At 53.1% G+C, this 19901-nt stretch overlaps 1 protein-coding gene across 1 annotated transcript in view; it reads right to left on the bottom strand.

Annotated features, from left to right (window-relative positions):
• Podxl (podocalyxin like) overlaps positions 1 to 18081 on the bottom strand; it is a 45880-nt gene extending 27799 nt beyond the window's left edge. Inside the window, exons 1-2 of the mRNA XM_020183820.2 lie at positions 17637 to 18081; positions 16125 to 16646 (exon numbers count right to left, since the gene is read on the bottom strand). Coding sequence (XP_020039409.1) covers positions 16125 to 16646; positions 17637 to 18081 — 967 coding nt within the window. The remainder of the gene's footprint in view (positions 1 to 16124; positions 16647 to 17636) is intronic.
• Between the last annotated feature and the right edge of the window lie 1820 nt (positions 18082 to 19901).

Genomic DNA, 19901 nt, shown 5'->3' with positions numbered 1-19901 from the left:
GGGTGAGATGGAAGGGACACTTCAAATGATGGGGCAGGTGCTTCTACCTGCCCATGCTGGTCTCAAACCATGATCCTCCCAAACTCAGCATCCCAAGTAGCTAGGATTATAGGCATGTGCCACCAGCGCCCATGTAAAGCAACTTTCCTGGTCCTCCCCTGCTCTCATACCCACCAAAGGCAGCAGGCTCCCAGTACAGTACCATCCATCCTTATGGACATTTGCTAAGACTCCATGGCAACCAGATCCCTCCCAGTCACCTGCACCTCTTCCCATTACAGAGTCTCACTTCCCCATGCTCATGGGAACCCCACCCCAAGTCACATTTAGGTGACCAAAACATGGTTTTCACCCCAGTGAATCACCGTGGGAAGTGGAGCTTGACCCACAGGAAGTGACTGACTTGGCCCAGGCTTTTCCTCACTTGACAGCTGGATGACCTGTCTGTAAAAGACCTCTCTGGGCTTTGAATTTAAGGACCCATTGCTCCCAGTATGGAAAGAAGGCCTCAGGAGGACCTGGCAGGCATGGGTGAGTGTGCACGTAAGTACCACGCGTTCCACCACCAAATGGTAACACAATACACACAATGAGTATTCTTTTTTTGAGGGTTCATGTTTTGTGATAATTAACCCTGACTGTACTTGGACACTAAGTAGTTTTGTAAGGAAGCGCTCTGGATTTATGTGAAATACTTGTTTTTCAGAAAAGAAAATGTTTCTCTGAAGAATTAGAGACTTTCAGAACACAGTACTTTTTTTTTTTTTTTGGGTGGTACTGGGGATTGAACTCAGGACCTCACACTTGCTAAGCAGGCACTCTACCACTTCAGCCACTCCACCAACCCTAGGACACAGTACATTAAGATCACAAAATAGGACATCGTATCTCAGATGCCTGTGCTGTGTTCCCACTCTGTCTCCCAAGGGTAACCGCTGTTCTGACTTAAGATATCACAGGTTAGCTTTGCATGGCTATATGTCTGTCTATCTGTCTGTCTATCTATCACCAATCTATCTGTCATCTATCTATCTACCTGTCCATCTACCTATCTACCTGTCTATCTATCATCTATCTGGTCTATCTATCTGTCTGTCTAGTCCTATCTAGTCTGTCCATCCATCCATCCATCCATCTCTCTGTTTATCTAGTGTATCTGTCTATCTAGTCTATCTAGCTATCCATTTTTCTATCTGTTTATCTAGTCTGTCCATGTGTCTATCTGTCTGTAGCTGGCTGTCTAGCTAAGTCTTATCTATCTATCTAGTCTATCTGTCTATCTAGTCTATCTTTCTATCTGTCTGTCTATCTACCTACCTACCTAGGGGTGCCACACATGCTAAGCAATCTTGCTGTTTCTGACTTTTTTATCAATGGCAGCACTCAGCTCTGGCTTCATTCCCTGGGCTTGTGTGACTCTTCCTTCTCTCTGTGTTGCCATTACAGCCTCTGCTGCGTGAATGTGCCACCACTTATAATATCCCACTGCTTGTGGGTATTTGGGTGGCTTCCGGTTTATGAAGAAGGCTGTCATGAACACTGCAGGCCATGACTTTGGGGAACCTCTGTGCAAACTTCGAAGGTCAGGCATAAAGAGATGGACCAGGAGGGCTGGCTCCAATGCATGCTGGGCCCCAGGCCCCGGCCTCCTCACTCACACAGTAGCAGGCCATGTCTGCGTGGGCCACTCCACTCATCTCCATGTCCCAGGCCTGCTAGCTGTCATGCGAGTGGTGGGTACAGGCAGATGGTAATGTGGAGCCAGAGGCCTGCCTAGGCCAGGTCTGCAGCTAAGCAGGCCTCAGTTTCCACATAACACACAGAGAGGTTAGGGCTCAATTGCCTCTGCCATCCCTTCTGAAAAAAAAAAAACTGTAGGCCTAGACCAAGCACAGTGGCTCACACCTGTAATTCTGGCTACTCAAGAGGCAGAGGATGGGAAAATTGCAGTTCAGGAGCAGCCTGTGCAAAAATTCAGCAAGACCGCATCTTAACCAATAGATGGGTAGGTGCTGTGCACCTGTCGTTCCTGTTAAATAAACAGGAGGATTGTGGTCCAGGATGGCCTGGACATAAACATGAGATGCTAACCTAGGAACAACTAAAGCAAAAGGGCTGGGGGAATGGCTCAAGTGGTAGAGTGCCTGCCTAGCAAGCAAGAGGCCCTGGGTTCAAACCCCAGTACTGCCAAAAAAAAAAAAAAAAAAATTGAAGGCCTGGAGTTGGTCACATCCCACCTCCACATCTCTCAGAGGTCAGAGGCCAAACCCCACTCCTAAGCCATACTGCTGAGCCTGTCATCAGGAACCTTCCAAGTACACTCCTTGGAGAACTCATGACCACAGTTCTGTACCTAGAGACAGAGGTGTCAGGAGAGCCTAGAATGCCAACAACCATGCCAAAGATGCAGCTCTGCTGCCACCTTTAGCAGAGCCCACAGCTCCTCTCTGCCCCCTCCCCTTGCCTCTCAACCCCTATCACAGCTGCTGCTGACAAGGGGGGCCAGGCAGAGGCCCTGGAGGCTTTGTCTGGAGAGCCAGCCTACCCAGGGAAGGGGCTGGGATCTTCCTGAGCAGGAAAGAAAACTAACCTCCTTAAAACAATACCCTCGCTGGGCCTCCTAATCCCTGGGCCTGCAGCAGACCATGTGAACCCTGATTTGTCTGGCTGGGCAGGGCGCCCAGGAGCAGCCAGCCTGCTGCCAGTAAGCGGGCAGGGGCAGGGTTGATGCCCAGCTGCCTGGGCTCCCCTCACCTGTCTAGAGGGCTTCTGGACAAAGGTCACCACAACAGGATAGCACCTGGGGCAGGACAGTACCTAAGCTCAGTTTCAATGGTCACCTGTGCGACAAGTATGCAGCCACCAACAGTAAAGGCCAAAGTGAGCTCCTGCAATGAGAGGCCTGGGTTCTGTGTGGGCCTTGATTTACTGTCCTTCAACAAAGGGAGCAATAGCCATCTTGGGACAATATGAATATTAAATAAATGTATACAGCTTGGGGAAAATATCTGAAAACTCCAAGTTTACAGAGACTGTCGTTCTGAGGGGCAGGACTGGCTGGATGAGGAAGTCAGACCTGCCAACATCCTTAAGGGGACTGGGGACACCAATATCAGGGACCCGTCTTGTCACTGCATGTGTACTGCTACCTCTGCGACCACTGAGACCAGAGGGCACAGGTGTGGACATGCTGCCTCTCTCGTATGCTGGAATTTTCTATGCATCCACCTGTTACACACCTACTCCCATCACGGTTGCACTTAAGACTTGATGACTCGCATTTACAGAGGCCTTCCCATATTAGCCAGACCCTGCCTTTCGGGAGGTGGGTTACTAGACCAGGGAAGGCCACAGGGCCCAGCGTAGCCCAGACCATCTGGGGAGCCCCGTGCACCACTCCTTCCCACACCGTGTGGCACTGGTCCCCGCCTCCTCCCAGGAGGGCCTGCTATGTGACCTTGGGCACACGCACATTTCCAGAGCCAAAGTGCGTGCGCATTTGGCTCTCAACTCTTCCCTCCGCAGTTAAGTTCAAAAACAGCCTTGGTAAATATTTTTCCGAGGGAGCACATTGTCATTCCCACGCCCCATCCCCAGCCGTGAAAACAGCCAGATGTGTACAGTTTCTCCTTGGCCAGGGACCGGCCTTCACTCCTGACCTGTCACAAACAAAGGCCTGAGGCCAGAGGAAAGTCCTGCATCCTCAGCTATGGGACCATCACCTCTGAAACCAAGAGTGCCCCTCCGGGAATGAGGGAGAAAGTTCTGTGAATTTCCCAGGGAATGACGGAAGCTGAAGGTCACAGCTTTCCAAATCTCCACGCTCTGTTCTGTGTCACTTTCCAGGAACAACACCTGTGACCTTCTCACTGCAGAACTACCCACAGTGATGGCAGCAGAGCATTCCAGGCTCACCCCCATACTTGGGGCAGGAGCTGTCCAGCTCACAACTGTCACCCCACTTACTTTCAAATTTGGCTCCAAACTTCATCACTCAACTGCCCAGTTGGCCCTGGAAGGTGGAGAAAAAAGCATGACACCCACCATGGGCACAAAATCAGGATTGCTGGTGTTTGAAGACAGTGGCACTGGCGGGGAAGTGACATAGGGAGGGAGGGTGTCAGGGTATTCCTTCAAAAGAACAAACCAGGTAATGGGCATAAGTAAACATCAGAACTAGGCGTCTTGTCGTCCCTGGGGAGTTAAAGGCCAGGCTCCTTTGAAACAAAGCCAAGTCCTCACCCGCTGGAGAATCAGGGCTGGTCAAGAAAGCCAGTTCCCTGTGGCTCCATCTAGGAAGGGAATTGAGATCCCAGCCAGGTGTCCAAACAGCAGCACATTCATCCCCTCCACCGAAGTAGTCAAGGAGGTTAAATGACACCAGAGGGGGACAGAAGGCGTGAGCACAGTAAACAACACAGATGATCCCACGTGGGTGACCTTCACAGCGCTCTTCCCAAGAGACTGGAAGCTACACGGAAAGTTCCCTCTGAGGTTTCGCAAGTCAGGAAAGAGGTTGGGCTGGCTTAGGTCCCTCAAGACTGCTTCTGAAGTCAGCCTTGGGGCAGGGTTGAGGGAAGGAAGGCACCATCTGTGGCCTGCACTCCTATCCTCACCTTTTTCTTTTGGGGTGGGGAGGGTTTTGAACTCAGGGCTTCACGCTTGCTTAGCTGGCGATCTACCACTTGAGCCACTCCCACAGCCCTCTTTTATTTTTCCCATTAGGGTCTTGTGTTTTTGTGCAGGCCTTGCTCAGCTGATTGGTTGAGAATGGGTTCTCACTAACTTCTTCCTCAGGACTGGACTCAAACAGCAGTCCTCCCAATCTCCACCTCCTGAGCAGCTGGGATTACAGGCATGAGTCACCACATCTGGCCCTTCAGCCTCATTTATCTCTGCTCTCTTTGCTGTTTCCAGTCTTGGTACTCCACAAGGTGGCTGCAAAATCCCAGAGGTGGAGGCCAAGTTTCTCCAGTCTCTCCCATGCCCAGAACACTAAGGGAAACCTAAAGTGGAAAGGGACCAGGTGTATCATGCCTGTAATCCTAGCTACTTTGAGAGGCTGAGATCAGGAGGATCGAGGTTCCAGGTCAGTTCGTGAGACCCTGTCTCCAAAGTAACGAGAGCAAAATGGACTGGAGGAGTGGCTCAAGCAGTTGAGCACCTGCTGTGCAAGCGTGAAGCCCTGAGTTCAAACCCCAGTCCCACCAAAAAAATAAAAAATAAAGTGGAAGTGGCTTCGTGGGACCTCAAGACAAGCCTCTGGGTAAGTTGCCACTCTCCTCTCGCCTTGGAGGACCCATCTGGAAAGTGGGAACACAGCAACTCCCTGCCTCTGGAGGAGGCAACAGTACAACCAGGCCTGTGGGATTTCAGCGGCCCTGGGCCCCGGACCTGCTGCGTGTCTTGGCCTCTCTTACTGCCTGGTCTCTGCGGGCACAGGGATGACAAGCTGCCCAAAGATGTCCAGGCAGAGGAGCCGATGCCCACTCCTCAGACTGGAGGAGCAGAGGCCAGGGCCAGGCTGTGCCTGCACCCACAGTGCCCCGTGAACAGTGCTGGGAATGGTTCTTCCTCTTCAAAACCAGGGGAGGCTGGGGGAGTGGCTCAAGTTGTAGAGTGCCTGCCTAGCAAGCAGAAGGCCCTGAATTCAAACCCCAGTACTGCCAAAAAGAAAAAAAATTTAAAAACTAAACAAACAAAAATAGGGGAGTATCACTGTCCTCTGCAGTCCTGTCAGAAGGAGGGACCCTTGCCAGGCTCCAGTAATCCTAGCTACTCAGGGGGCGGAGATCAGGAGGATCATGGTTCCAAGCCAGCAAACAGTTCATGAGACTCTATCTTGAAAACACCCAACACACAAAAAAAGGGCTGATGGAGTGGCTCAAGGTGTAGGCCCTGAGTTCAAGTCCCAATACCGCAAAAAAAAAAAAAGTAGGAGCCCTTGGTGCTACCGGATCCCCCCACCAGGGAACAATATCAACAGATGGGCAGAATGCAGGGTGCCAGTTCTTTGGCATCAAGATCTCAGGGGAATGAGGCAGCCAGCCTCACCTGCAGGGCATAAATGCCCCTTGATGCCCTCCTCTCTTCCCAGCCGTTGGGGACAGAGGAGTTGGCACACATCTCACCTGCTGTGAGATGAAGGGGAGACAGTCCCCACAGGTGCTCAGGCCCTTCCATGATAGCCAAGTATCTCCAGGAGCTGCTGGGTTTCACACATGAGGAAACTGAGGCTAGCAGGGAGGACTCCTGCGTGTCTGGATGGAGCAGCTACTCCTTCTCCAAATGTGTCTTCTTCTCCCTGCTCTGCAGTTCGATACCTAGCTCAGATGGCCCCACCTGCGTTTCTCCCCATACACCTGCCACCACCCCCATACACACACCTTTCCCCATACATGAACACCCAGGAGGCCCCCAAGGGAGCTATGGCTATGTCCTGAGGTGCCTGTGGAATTCACTATGTGATTTTTGTGTAGAAAGTATCAGACTTCCAGATTGTCCCAGGGCTCCAGGGTAAAACCACAGAATTTCCTGGCCCAAGAACAGCCTCTCCAGAACAGTGGACAAGGGGCTCCCAGCTCGTATCTCCCCAGGAGCCAAGCCAGCCGCACACTGCAGAAGCTCTCTATCTGCTGCCTTGGTCCACTGTGGTCATGGAAAAGCCAAAACCAGGGTGGCCTCAGGATGAGAAGCAACTTCATGGTGTGCTCCAAGGTGGGCTGTGGGCCCACAGCACAGGTGACAGTGCAGGTCTAGGGAAGACAGCCCAGCAGGGTGGCTATAGTCGCCAGCATTTACTCAGTAGCACCCCCCTCAGGCCTGGGGTGAGGGCTGTACCTCACTGTCCCACCTAGGAGTGGTGCTTTGAGGGCTAGCTGTGGTTTGGAAGGCACATGCAAGCTGGTGGCTTCCTGCAGACCCTTTGGCTGAGTCCACACACTGACTGGGCCATGGTGGCAGTGTGGGTGATGGCAGTGCTTGTCCTCAGAAATCCCCAACTCCAGGCCCCTGGGGTAGGGACATGGGACAAAGATGGTAGGACTCTGACTGAATTGAAAATGGAAACATGCTGCTGAAGGAGGGACTCAAGGAAGCAGGAGCAGAGGTACAACAGGAAAGGAGCAGCCAAAAGCAAACACCAAGCTGTGTATGCCCCCAACTGACCAGAAAGATCAAATACCAACACACATCCACTGTTCTTTTACTACTGCCTGCGACTTCTGTCTGAGAAGCGACACTGTTAACTCCCAGAAGGGCACAAGCCTGGGCTGCAACTTGTTCCGATGGACTCTGGACCAAGCCTTCACAGCTGCCATTGCCCCACATATGGTTTCCCATACATCTAAAACATGCTGGGTGTGGTGGTGCATGCCTGTAATCCCAGCACTTGGGAGGCCAAGGCAGGAGGATCTCGAGTTCAAGGCTAGCCTGATCTACATAGCAAGACCTGCCAAGAAGAGAAGAGACAAAGAAGAGAAGGGACTTCCAAGTTTCATTTTCCTTTCCACAAGGTCTCGCCTTGCCAACTCCAGACACATACGTGGCGTGTTTTTGTGGCTGGGGCTTTCTCAGCATGGCCCAGGATTTCACACAGGACAGTCTGGGCTTCAGTACTGAAAGTCCCACATCCCAGATTAGCCTGCCTGTCCTGGGCAAGCTAGAATACTTGGCCACGCTACCTTTGTGTGGCCAGATCCCCCCATGTGTCCTGGAAACATCACAAAATGTGTGTACACGTTCTCCCACAAAGAGGATGGGGAGCCAGAAACAGTTCCATGGGAAAGTAAACTGAGCCACTTGAAGCCACATGGCTGTGTCTCCCACGACGGGGAAGGAAGTGGGCAGCACTTCCCCAACTTTTGGATCCTTTAATTCATACACCAAGTTTTTTTTGTTGTTTTGGTGGAACTGGGATTTGAACTCAGGGCTTCGGTGCTTGCAAAGCAAGCACTCAACCACCTGAGCCACCCCTCCAGTCCATTTTGCTCTGGTTATTTTGGAGATGGGGTCCGTGAACTATTTGCCCACACTGCCTTAAACCATGATCCTCTTGATCTCAGCCTCCCCAGTAGCTAGGATTACAGGAGTGAGATTAAAATCTTGAGTCCTGGCTTCTCTTTGGAAGCTTGCATTGTGGACTGTACAAGTAAAAACAAAACTCCCATATGGTGCTAGCCCTGTTCACTGTTTGAGTAAACTGAGGCATGAAGCAATGCCCTATGCAGTTAGTGCAGGTCTGTAAGTGCTTCCCCACCCCTGCTCCCTTTTATTTTCCTCCCACCTCTCTTCTTTGTAAGTAAATATTCCTTCCCTGATTCATATTAGTGGCTGGACTGTAACTTCACACTTACTTCCCTCCTCCTCTCCCCTTCCAAGGAGGAAAAAGTGAGCTGGTTTCATGCTTCATTGCCTGGCTCATGGTGTCACAAGGAATTTAGTGCCAGAGTCCAGGGAGGGTCAGATGCCAGGAAGGAAGCTACTTAGAGAGAGAGAGAGGCTGCCGGGCTCAGGTAGGTGTGCAAGCAGGGCTGGCCAGGGCAGCTCCCAGTCAATCACAAGAGCATTCAGCCAGGTAGAAGAGGGATGGCGGACCCCACTGATATATACCATGGGCACAACCCCAAGGGGTGCCAAGGTGACTTCAGGGAAGCCCATTTGTACAAAATGCTCACAAGTGGGGAGCAGTGCCCCCTAGGGCTGGGATTTGAAACACCTGCAAGAGAACTGAGGCCACCTGAGCTCGGTCTTAGCTGAGCCCACCCTGGCCACCATCATCTGCAGCTAAGCCTCAGAACTGGGCTGCTGCCCAAGTGACCTGGGCAGTAAGTGGGCCAGGACCTCACTGCAGAGAGCCTGGCCCTGCAGGGTCACAGTGCGTGCTCCGGTGCAGGAGGGGTCAGGCGCGGGACCTGTTTAATCACAGCCTGCGTTGGGCTAGGAAAAGAAACAAATCCCAACACACATTGATGCCTACTGACTAGGGGTCAGGCATACCACCTCCGTGAGTGTACTTGACCTTCACTGTGGAGGGAGACATTGTGTTCATTTCATTGTGGGGCAGAGGCCAGGGAGCAAGCTAGCAAATGTCAAAGCCTCTATCTTCAAGGTCAGGGGCATCACATCAAAAGGTTCTATTTTTTCCTCTCAAAGAAACTTCCATGTGGAGAGTCATATGGTATGGACCAGGACAAAGCAGGGCTGTGCTCCGTGGATACACACCAAACCCCTCTCCTATGCCCCTAGTTCTCCCTCCAGGTGTGCACCCCAAGCGCTGTGGCCCCCAAGCCAGCTCCACAGAGCGCCTCCACCAAGTTTGAAAGCCTCCAGCCCAGAAGCCACCTCCACAGAGCGCCTCCACCAAGTTTGAAAGCCTCCAGCCCAGCCGCTCTCACCAAGGGGGCAGGAATCAATCACCTGAGACTGTCTCCCTCAGAGTGCCTGCCTCATTGGTGCAGCTCAGGACTGAAGAATCTGGGTAGGAGGTAGGCTTCCTTTTTTTTTTTTTTTTTTCCTTGATGGTAATGAGGTTTGAACTCAGGGCCTTGCACTTGCTAAGCAGGTGCTCTTATCACTTGGGCCACACCTCCAGCCATTTTTTTTTGCACTTCAGTTATCTTTCAGATAGTCTCATGCTTTTTGCCTGGGGACAGCCTCAGAGGGCAATCTTCCTACCTATGCCTCTACTGTAGCTGGGATCACACTCCTGAGCCACCACGCCTGGCTTGTTTGTTGAGATGAGGTCTGGCTAACTTTTTTGCCCAGGCTGGCCTCAAATCATGATCCCTCTATCTCCACTTCCTGAGTAGATGGAATTAAGGCGTGTGCCACCATGCCTGGTCCTGAGGAAGGCTTCCTTGTGCATCAAAGGTAACTGCTCCCTCAGTACCACAAACCCAGAGCCTCTAAAACAAGGGGCAAGCTAGGCAAGACAAGCCATAGACCATCAAAGCCTGGGTCCATGGAGGACATGGATGACAGTGCTCAACATGGAGGACACTGCTCAGCTTTCCCTCCTGCACAGGTGAACTTGACCTGGCTGGCAAGGGGAGGACTGACAGCAGCTAGAAGCTCACAGTTTTCAGGGACCAGCATTGTGGCTGCATTTCCCAGTCATCTAATCCAATATCCATTCTCTGCTGCTGCTTTATAACTGGACCACTGAGTTTTGGTGAGGCATCTGGGTGCCTGAAATAAAAATTACTCTGCTCTAAGCAAAGTGCTCTTTCCTGCTTCCCTTGCAGCTAGGTATAAGCAAGTTCTGTTTAGCAAAATCTAAGTGGAAGTGCTATGCATAGTTTGGGCACCCTCAAAGGGGGAGCTGCAGCCTTCTTGTTCCTTCCTTTTTCCTGATGGCTGGAACCTCAGCAACCATCCTGGACCAGCCCAGGGTGCGGACCATCCTGGGCTGTGTGCTACCAGCCCTTTGAATTTCCGTTATATGAGAGAAATAGAACTTCTGCCCTGTTTAATCCACCAAATCCAGTTCTAACAAACTGCAGCCCTTACACTCCACTGAAGGATCCTCAGGGAGGGAACAGAACTGGAAACCTGAGGCTGCTGTGCCTCCCATAGCCTCTCTCCCACCAGGAGTAACCTGCTCCCTACTGTGCCCACCCAACAATCTTTCCTGCCACCTGCCTCCCTTCTCCTGGAGTCAGGTCAGGAGCTGTGCAGTTGGAGAACACAGAGTTGGCAGCTCTGCCACTCACTCACCCAGCTGGTATCTACTGAGCATCCACTATGTGAGTCAGGCACTTTTCTAGATGCTGTGACTACAAAGACCCTGCTGTCACGGAACTCGATGTCTATGAAGAGAGTCAGGTGATGGGTGCTATAGAGAAAATAAACCAGGGTGAGAGGACAGGGTGTAGGCCAAGAAGGTCTGTCAAGAAGGCTGCTTTCAAGAGAGGTGGAGGAAATGAGGACATGAGCCATGGGAAGAGTTGGCTATGTAATTAACTGCAAGTCCTGTGTCAGTGCCTCAGTTTCCCCCTCTCTAAAATGAACCATGTAACCTTTTACTAGGCCAGCCAGGGTGCTCTGTGGCTCCAGCCAGCATGCTCTATCTAGTAGGCTGGCACTGGAATAGGACTGGATGGAAATGGAGAGGACTTTTAACTCAGGCAGAATCCCATGGGGTTTCTGCTCTGTGGCTGCAGCCTCACACCAAGTTGATTTATTTAGGAATTACAAGGTGGCCTTCTCCCAGGCCTTGTGTCAGCACTGCACTGCTGGCCAGAGTCAGGCAGCTGGATGATTAAAGATCAGACAGCTTTGGGATCCTGGTCAGCCAAGGTCTCCAGGGGCCTGGTTCTGGGAGAGAGCCTGCACCCCAACCTAGGACTGAATGCAAGTCTTGCTCAGCCTGTACTCATAAGTCTTTTCCCCTAGGCTGAGGCACACAGCTTTCCGGCCATGACAATTGGCGGACGGGTGCCACCCTGCACCCTGGCCCTAGGGAAGTGCGAGGTGGCTGACCCAAAGGGGAATAAGGATACAAAGGAAGAGAGGGTGGTGGTGGTGTGTCAGGGAGAGGGTGGGGACAGTGAAAGGGGAGGAAGGATGGGTGGTCCAGAGGCCAACTCAGGCTGGGGGTCTGAGCTGGGTGCTGTTATGATGGACCCGGGATGTGGGAGATGAGCGGAAGGTCTGCTCCTGGGTCTGCATGTGACTCTGCACTTTTGTGGCCAGTCTTCCCACCAGTGTTCCTTGAACAGCTGTTTATTGCGAGTGCTGGCTGGAGGCTGTGCACACCGCAGGGACTTATGGGCCTGTGGGAGGCACATTCATAACACATGGTGGCCAGTGCTGTGACAGTATTTGACAGTCCTTGGAGGGCCTAGCTTCTAAGTAACCAGGTGGCTGCAAGCCTCGGTTTACCTTTATGGGAAGAGACTTTGGCACAGTCTAGATTTGTCACTGTTGCTGAGTTTTATCAATTCCCAGCAGCGATCTGGCGCAGTTGAGTTGAGCTCCCTGACAGGTTACAGGTGGCTGCACACACTCACCTCCTGCTCAAGTCCCTGGTCTGCAGCCCTCCACTAGAAAGCAAGTGGGGTACAGAAGGTGCCTTCCAGAGATGCTCCAGCAATGTAGATCTGTTGACTTTCCACGTTATTCAGAAATGGCGTGGACGTTAACCCTCTGCACGTGTGACCAGCCCACAGGCTACCACTCAAAGGAATCTTAGGGAAATGCTACTGCAAATACAAAGCGGCTCCTTGTAATGTGTCATTTGATGACATTTTCTTGAAAGCTTTTCTTAAAGAGAATAACTGTAGTCACTCGGTTGTACCCAAGAGTCCTGACCCCAAATCTGCCACTCCCTTCCATCTTCTAACAGACCCATAAGTACAAGAGACACACAACAGCAAGACTCCTCCAACTTCATGGTGTTCCTGGGAACAGGATGTGACAGGAAGCCCCACCAGCCAAGCTCTCTGCCTGGTCTCGTACCCATGGGCACAATCGGAAAGGAGCCCAGAGCGAGGTCAGAGGTCTGACAAGTCTCCAGATGGGCTCAGGCTGTTAGGTGGGGGCCACACAAAACACAGTCACCCGTTTTGTACAGCTGTGGAGAGAGCCGAAGCAGCCCGGGGCCTCTGTGCGAAGGGTGTGAGGGAGCAGCCCCTTCCCAGAGTTGGGATGTCTACACCTGAACCCCTCCCCAGAAGGCCACAGCTGTAGAGGACTCCTCACATTGTCTTTTGGAGGAGAAGGCTTGGAGCGATGCGCTAAGCTGTGATCATGCCAGCCACCTGCACCTGTCACAGCAGCTGGGGATCCCTAACGTCATCAGCTGCCCCTACCAGTTCTGGTCAGACACTGCCCAGATACAAGCTGGCCTGCGACACTCCTTCCAGAGAGCTGAACCCCTTCAGGTCAAGGGTCCAGAGGAAATCTCCCAAGGTGTTCCGAATGTCGACTGAGCTAGGCTGGTAGGTGGAAATGAACTCCATGTTGACCCCTCCCCCGAGGGCCACAATGCGTGCGGGACGCACGGGCGGCCACAGCACATACCCTGGCTCACCTAGGAAACAAGGACAGCCTCCCAGCAGAGGCCACGGCCAGCCCTCCCCACCCAGGATGCCAACCTGGACGCCCTTCCCCCTCAGCTTTCAAGGGCACAGGCATCAAAGCCAACAGGAGCCCTTCCTCTCCCTTCCAAGACGGAGAAGGAGCAGCCTCTCCCCTTTTACAGGCCTCAGTGGACCCCTGAGGACCTTCTGGGTCACTTTAAGCTGCAGGCCACGGGTCTGGCAACACGGTCACCAGGTACTCTGCCTGAGAAAGGTTTGCTCCTGACTCCATGTCCTGTCCCAGCAGCGCCCTGCTAGCAGCACCCCATCCCACGGACCCTTTAGAGAGCTCATCTCCCCAAAACCTTCCTGCTTAACACTGACCTCGACTCAGGGGGTCCCAGCCCCCAACCTGCACTTCCCCCACAGCCTACAATCCTTTTGGTCTCAGCTGGTGGCCTCCACTCTAGCCTTTTTACTTTAAAAAGGCCACCTCCTTCAGGAAGCGTTCCACAGCCCCTCCCCCACCCCCAACCCTCACGGTTCTTTTCCACAGGCCTCCCTTGCCCCTGAGGGGCAGTACTGGGCTTCAGCTTCTATGACGGACACCCAAAAACATCAGCTGAATCCTGGTGCATGGGAGCCCTAAACCAGTGGGTGCTCGATCCCCGTGCTCTTACTAAATCATCAAAGCTGCTACTGTAGGCCCTGAGCTGTGGCCGGGCCCTGTTCATGTACCTAGGAGGTTTGTGATCATTTCACAGAGGAGCAGACTGAGGCCACAGGGGTCGGCTAGCTGGTCCCCAGTCACACCCAGTCTGAGTGTTCCACACCTCGTTGCCTTTCTCCTGCCCAGAATTTATCCATCAAATGACTATGAAGTTGACAGGATTAAACTGGTCCATTCTTTCACAGCTGAGGGAACACAGAAGCCCAGAATCTTTTAACGGTGGAACTAGTCTTTATTGTATCTCACGAATAAGAAAACTGAGTCTTCACAGGGATGACATGCCGAGTGGTTCAGCCAAATGGCTAAGAGAAGGAAAAGCACTGAACACCTAAGCTCCCAGCTTTAATTAACCTCAGAGGCTGCTAGATCCACCTCGTTATTAGAAGGTAAGCTCCAGGAGCACTGTTGGGATAATTCTTTGAAACAGACTCGCACTACCAACCTATGTTGTTTTGCATCAAATCACAGAATTTCAGCTATTAGGGGGGGTTATGCCATTCCTGGTCACAACAGTCAGGTACAGCTGGCCTCCCTGAGTCCCCAGAGAAGAGTGTAAAACTCAACACTGCTACCCAGCACCAAGCCTGCCCCCTCAGCCTTTCTTGACCTCGATGTGTGCAAATCATCACTGTCATCATCCTGATAACTCCCCCACACCTCATTCTTCTCAAAGCACTTCCCTATATTACTGTATATTATAATAATGGGTATTTTGAGGATTGGGCATTTGGGGTTCAGAGGCCCAGAGACTTGCTGGTTGGAGTCAAGGCTACTTTTATTTGCACAAATGAAGCTCTGACCTTGAACCATCCCTGTATTAGGTTTGGAGAAGGCTTCAGAGCAGAGACATGGTTTCTGGGCACTGCCCAGGTGCCAGGAAAGAGCCCCAGCCTTGAAGCCAGCAGTGAACAGGGATTGGAGCTTTTGTAACCGGTGGCTCTGGAGCATCAGGGCAGGACTGAGGGGGGTCTTTCCTCTAAGAAAGGGTGGACCAGCCTCTTTCAGCTCAGAGGGAGGATGGACTAACCCATCTGGTTTCTGGGTGGTGCTAGGTGCCTTCCCCTGAAAAGGTTGCAAGTGGAGGCCCACCCTGAAATCTGGCTGCCCTAAGAGCAGGACTGCGGGGAGCGGAAGCACTTCTCATGGTGGAGGGTTGTGCAAATCCTCAAAGCCGCTCCCCTCCCCCAGGGGCACACAACCTTCTCCCAGTGGAAGTCCCAGGCCACCCACCAAAGGTTCAAGCCAAAGTGCTGAGTGTCAGCCAGCAGTGCCCAGAGGAGACTGTACTGTCACCTCATCGTCCCCTCCACATGGAATCTAGTCCCAAACGGCCAGCACCTGCAGCAGCACAGTCCCTTCCCCGTCTGAGCTGTCACCACAGTCCTCCAAGCTCTAGGGCAGGGGCCACCCCTCTATTCTTTCTTCCTGCAGACACATGCTAAGGTAGGCGAAAGAGAATACGAATCGGATCTCCCCTGCCGGGAGACTGTGGCTGTTCTCAGGGGCTTTGGGACACCGCCTAACTCCTCACCCCCAAGAGAAAGTAACATTTCGGGGTTAGAAGGAAATAGTGGGGGTGTCGCTTGTCAATGGCAGTTCTCTTTCATGACATAACACCTTAGTTTGTCTCTAAAATGTTTCTAAGATGCCGCCCAAATCTCTTAAGAGAGAAGTTCCTGTTTGCACAAAGGGAAGGGAAAGGGTCTCATCACCCTGTATGTACATGCACTGAGAAGTCCTTTTGCTAACAGGGAGGCAGGGTTCCCACTCAGCCAGGTGAGTCTGGAACTATGGAAGGTCACTGAGTCCCCTCCACCTGCCTCGGCTCGGACTCAGGGAGTCTGAGCCTGCACACTTGGAAAAATCCCTGCAAACCAGTAAGCACACGGTCCGCGTGGGCACTTACTGGAGGCTTGTCACCTGCTTCAGGGACTTCCTCGTAAGCTTCCAGCCTGCCGCTTTGCCTGGTTTCCAGGACTACACTGTACTGTCCCTCACCCCCGCCAACAGGCAGAAAAGGAGTAATCGCACCATGGGGTCGCAGCAACCCGGTGCCTGGCGGTGCCCTAAGTTTCCTCTTGCACCGCCGCAACCCACTCCGCGCCGGCGCGCCCCTTGGGCCATCGCACGCTCCGCCGCTCACTCCACCCGAGTGAGACCAGGGGCAGATCCACGCTGGGGCCCCGCACCTGCCGCATCCTCGAGTTTGGAGGGGGCGTGGATGGTGCAAGGTCAGGGCTCCGCGCGCAGCCCAGGTGCACAGAGGCTAATCGGGGTCGGACCACGCAGTGCAGCGGGCTTTCCTGCAGCCTGGCCCCGATGAGGCATAAGAAGGCAAGGGGGATCCCGGCGGACCCGGGCTGGTCACTCACGGTCATCCTCAGAAAGCGACGACGGCAGCAGCAGCAGCAGCACTGAGAGCGCCAGCGCGGAGCGCATCGTGTCCTCGCCGCAGGCCCGGAGCAGGTGGCTGCAGAGCTGGCGCAGGGTCCGTGCGTCTGGGTGGCGGGAGCGTGGGCGCCGCTCTGGGAGGCCTGGCGGTGGCTCCCGCGGCCTGGCGATGGCCCGAGGCTCCCGAGTCGCGCTCCGGCGGCCCCTCCTCCCTGCCGCAGAGCTGGACTGGGGCGCAGAGCCAGCAGCAGAGGACCGGCGGCGGCTGCGTCCCGGGCGGTGTCTGCGCGGCTGCGGGTCCGCGGGCGGCTGCGGCGACTCCCGCCCCGTCCCGTCCGCGCCGGCCTCCGCCCCCTCCCCCAGGAGCGCGTCCGCGGCGGAGGCTGCCGGGCCGGGCGGGGCGGCTGCTGGGCGGGCGCTGGGCCGCGAACAATGAGCAGAGGAGGAAACTCCGCCCTGGAGCGCGGCGGGCGGGGGAGCGCGGGCGGGCGGGCGGCCCCGCGCTGGGGTGGGGAAGGTGGGGTGGGGGAGGGGAAGTGGGGGAGGGGAGCGGAGGGAAGGAGGCGGGGGCTCCCGCCTGGCAGTCAGTCTTGGCGCGCAGGTGTCGCCCACACAGCTTTCGAGGGCGACACTCCCCGCCCCCCATCGCCGGCGCCCCAGTACGCACCAATCCTGTGCGACCCCCAGCCTGTGTGTTCCCTAAGGATCGACCCTTCCAGGCCTTTGCTGCGCGTTCTGAGGCGAAGCCCAGGAAGTATGTCTCCCACCCGGCAGGTGCAATTCACCTGCGGCCTGGCCCGGATCGTCTGAGCAGGTCCGTGCTGCAGGATGTGCGCTGGGCGATCTGGACCAATTTGTTACTTAACCTCTCCAAGCCTAGGTTCTCTGTGAAGTGGAGATGATAGTTTTCAAAAAGCAAAACTTTCAATTATTAATATGTGTCAGTCCGTTCTAAGCGCTTTGCACGCATTAATTCCCTTACTCTTCACAACAGCCAGCTCGTCGCCTCATTTTGCAGACAGGGAAATTGAATCAAAAAGACGTTAAAAACCCTGTTTGTAATCACATAGCAAGGCAAGGGGCGGAACTGCCTCTGAGAGTAGTTTAGAAAAATACTTTGCAGAGTGCCTGGCATACAGTACGTAATGGCTCGATAAGAGTTCGTTATTCTGGCTGTATAAAAAGCAGTAATAGGGATTTGGGGCTTTGGTATCAAACCCAACTTGGCCTCAAAACATAGATACATCTGCCAGATTATTCTCTGTGCCTTAGTTCTTTTCATCCGAAAAAAAGGGACAATGGTATCTACCTCCAAGAGCTACTACTGGGAGACTTAAATATGATAAGACAGGAAAAGCACTTAGCCTTGGGTCAGGAACATGGAACGTCTCAATGGAAACAACTGGCACTCGATGCGGGGACAATAAAGGCGCAAACTTGGGGTGGGAGGGAGGGCGAGGGAGGCATGGAGTATTCTATAAAGCCGAGTTTACTTGGTGAAAGAACAAAGAAGCCACCCTCTTTTTCTTTTTGTTTTTCCCCGTCTTGGGGGATGCAGACCTGGAACCCGCTGCAAAGGAGGCACCGCAACCGCGCCCGGATGCAGAACTGGCGGGTGGGGGAGGGGTGGCTAACACCAAAGGGGAAAGGTGTAAATTTGTCGCGCTTGACTCCTGAATAGCTAATCTGGACGGTTTCTGCCAGATAGGACTGTGTAGAGGGATTGTCCTCTGAACCCAGCAGCCTCCCCGGGACGGTGGACTTCGGAGCCCCTCCTGTTGGCTGCGCGCAGGCGCTGCAGGCGTCAGCCAGCCGTGGAGACGCTCTGGAGCCCGGCAGGGGTTCCACGGCCGCCCGTTCAAACTTGGGAAGGGCTGACGCTGACCAACTGTTTTCATCAGGAAGTTTCTGCAGGATCGTTCTGGCCCCGTTTTCCATGCCGCATATGGGAAAGACAGAGGGTGTTCCCTGTGAATGCCCTGGGATAAGTGTGCGTTGATCTTTGATGTTTTTTTAGTGCTGTTACCGAACATCCGTGCCAACTAAAGGCTTGCTTCTCTTCTGAAACCAAGCAGCACTTTTTAAACTGGGACTTTAAATTTTGTATTGTATGCTGTCTGATTTAATCAGTGTTTTTACAAACTCAGAAACAATCACATTAACTTTGCAAAGCTTGGGACATTTTAAATTCACACGGTTTAGGATTGGCCCCATTACCCAATCACAAAAAGTTGAAATGAGAGTAAATATCAGGGCTGAGGAAAAGGGCTCCTCTTTGAAAACAGTGATGTCAGAATTGTGCTGAATAGTCTCCAACTCATGCACAAGGAAGCTTCCAAAATGAGGCTGACTGGACTGAGTGCTCACCTGGGTCAGCGAGCAGAACTGTCCAGAAATAACTGGCCTGTGCCTTTGGCCTGTTCAGCACTGTGCTCCAACCAAGTGCACTTGCAGGCTCAGAAGTGAGAAGGTAATTGAAAAGCACAGCCCTTGGTAAACATGTCATTCCTCAGTCTTTCTTTCCTGCACTTGGGTATTTGTATCTCTTTGCTAACTCTCTTAGTAGACTTTCAGCTTCTTAACGTGGGGTCTTTCTTGTTCATCTTTTACTTCCTCCGGCCACTCAGGACAGCACAGCCTATCTTATATACAGGTGCAGACACAGCTACAGAGCTACAGATGCAGATGCTGAATGCAAACGCCAAATCGAGCTGGGAGCTATTACAAAGGGACCCATGGCACAAGGTTTCAAATTGTGTTTCCATGGCAGTCAATGTTACAGGTCATGATTTTCGCCTGCAAGTGCAATTTGGTAACACTGCTGACCACATCCCTAAGTGCAGGACAGATAAATCCTCTTGATCCCCATCCTGAAAGGCTTTGATCTCAGTCACGATGTCCAGTACTAGGACAGAGCCTCTCCCACCACACCTCCAAACATGAAGGTTGAGTACACACATTTATCCCCCTGAGGCCACAGCACCGACTCATAAGAAGCCAGGGATTCTAGGCTTTCTAACCCTGGACCAGAGCAGTGTCTCATTCATCTTGGAATCCAGTACCAGAGGTAGTGTCTGATGATGCTCAGTCCACAAAGGCTGGGTAGATCAAGTGGTTGAATTTTATCAACAAGGTGGGTTCTATCTCTGACTGCTGAGTTGTGTGATTCTGAGTAATTTCAGCTGGGGTTCAAGTTGAGCATGTCTCCCAAAAATAATGCCCTATATATTATTATCCAACCATATCTACTCTAACAGGCACTGTGCCAGGCACTGTGCACCATGCCAAGAATGCAAATGTCCATGGCATAGCTTTCAGCCTCGCAGGGGAGAAGCAATACTTGTACGCAAACATGGCTAGCAGGTGGTAGTGATTGTGACAAATGGCCTGGGCAGCACAGAGTAGGACTGTACAGCTCACTTGGGGAGGACAGGGAAGACACCTGAAGGAAGGGACTTGGGTGTCTGGGGAGATGCAGGACCCCAGGGGAAGAGCAAAAGGCAAGGCATTTCCGGCAGATGAAACAACAGGTACAGATGAGGAAAGGAGCTGAGCTCTGCAGGGATTTTCCCCTAAACACAGCACAGGGTTTGTGGGAGTGATGGAAGATGAGGCTGCAGAGATGAATAAGGACAAGATCCTCAGGACGGCTTTTCATATGAGAAAGATCATTCTAGCTGTAGTGCACTTAGCAATGGGTGGGCAGGTGGAAGGTGGGAGGTAAGCACAGCACAATGGGAGACCAGAGCAGCTGTCCC

Source organism: Castor canadensis, chromosome 2 (assembly GCF_047511655.1).
Source record: "Castor canadensis chromosome 2, mCasCan1.hap1v2, whole genome shotgun sequence".
Classification (NCBI taxonomy): Eukaryota; Metazoa; Chordata; class Mammalia; order Rodentia; family Castoridae; genus Castor; species Castor canadensis.
Note: the sequence above shows the minus strand (reverse complement) of the source record. Positions and strands in the feature narration are given on the sequence as shown.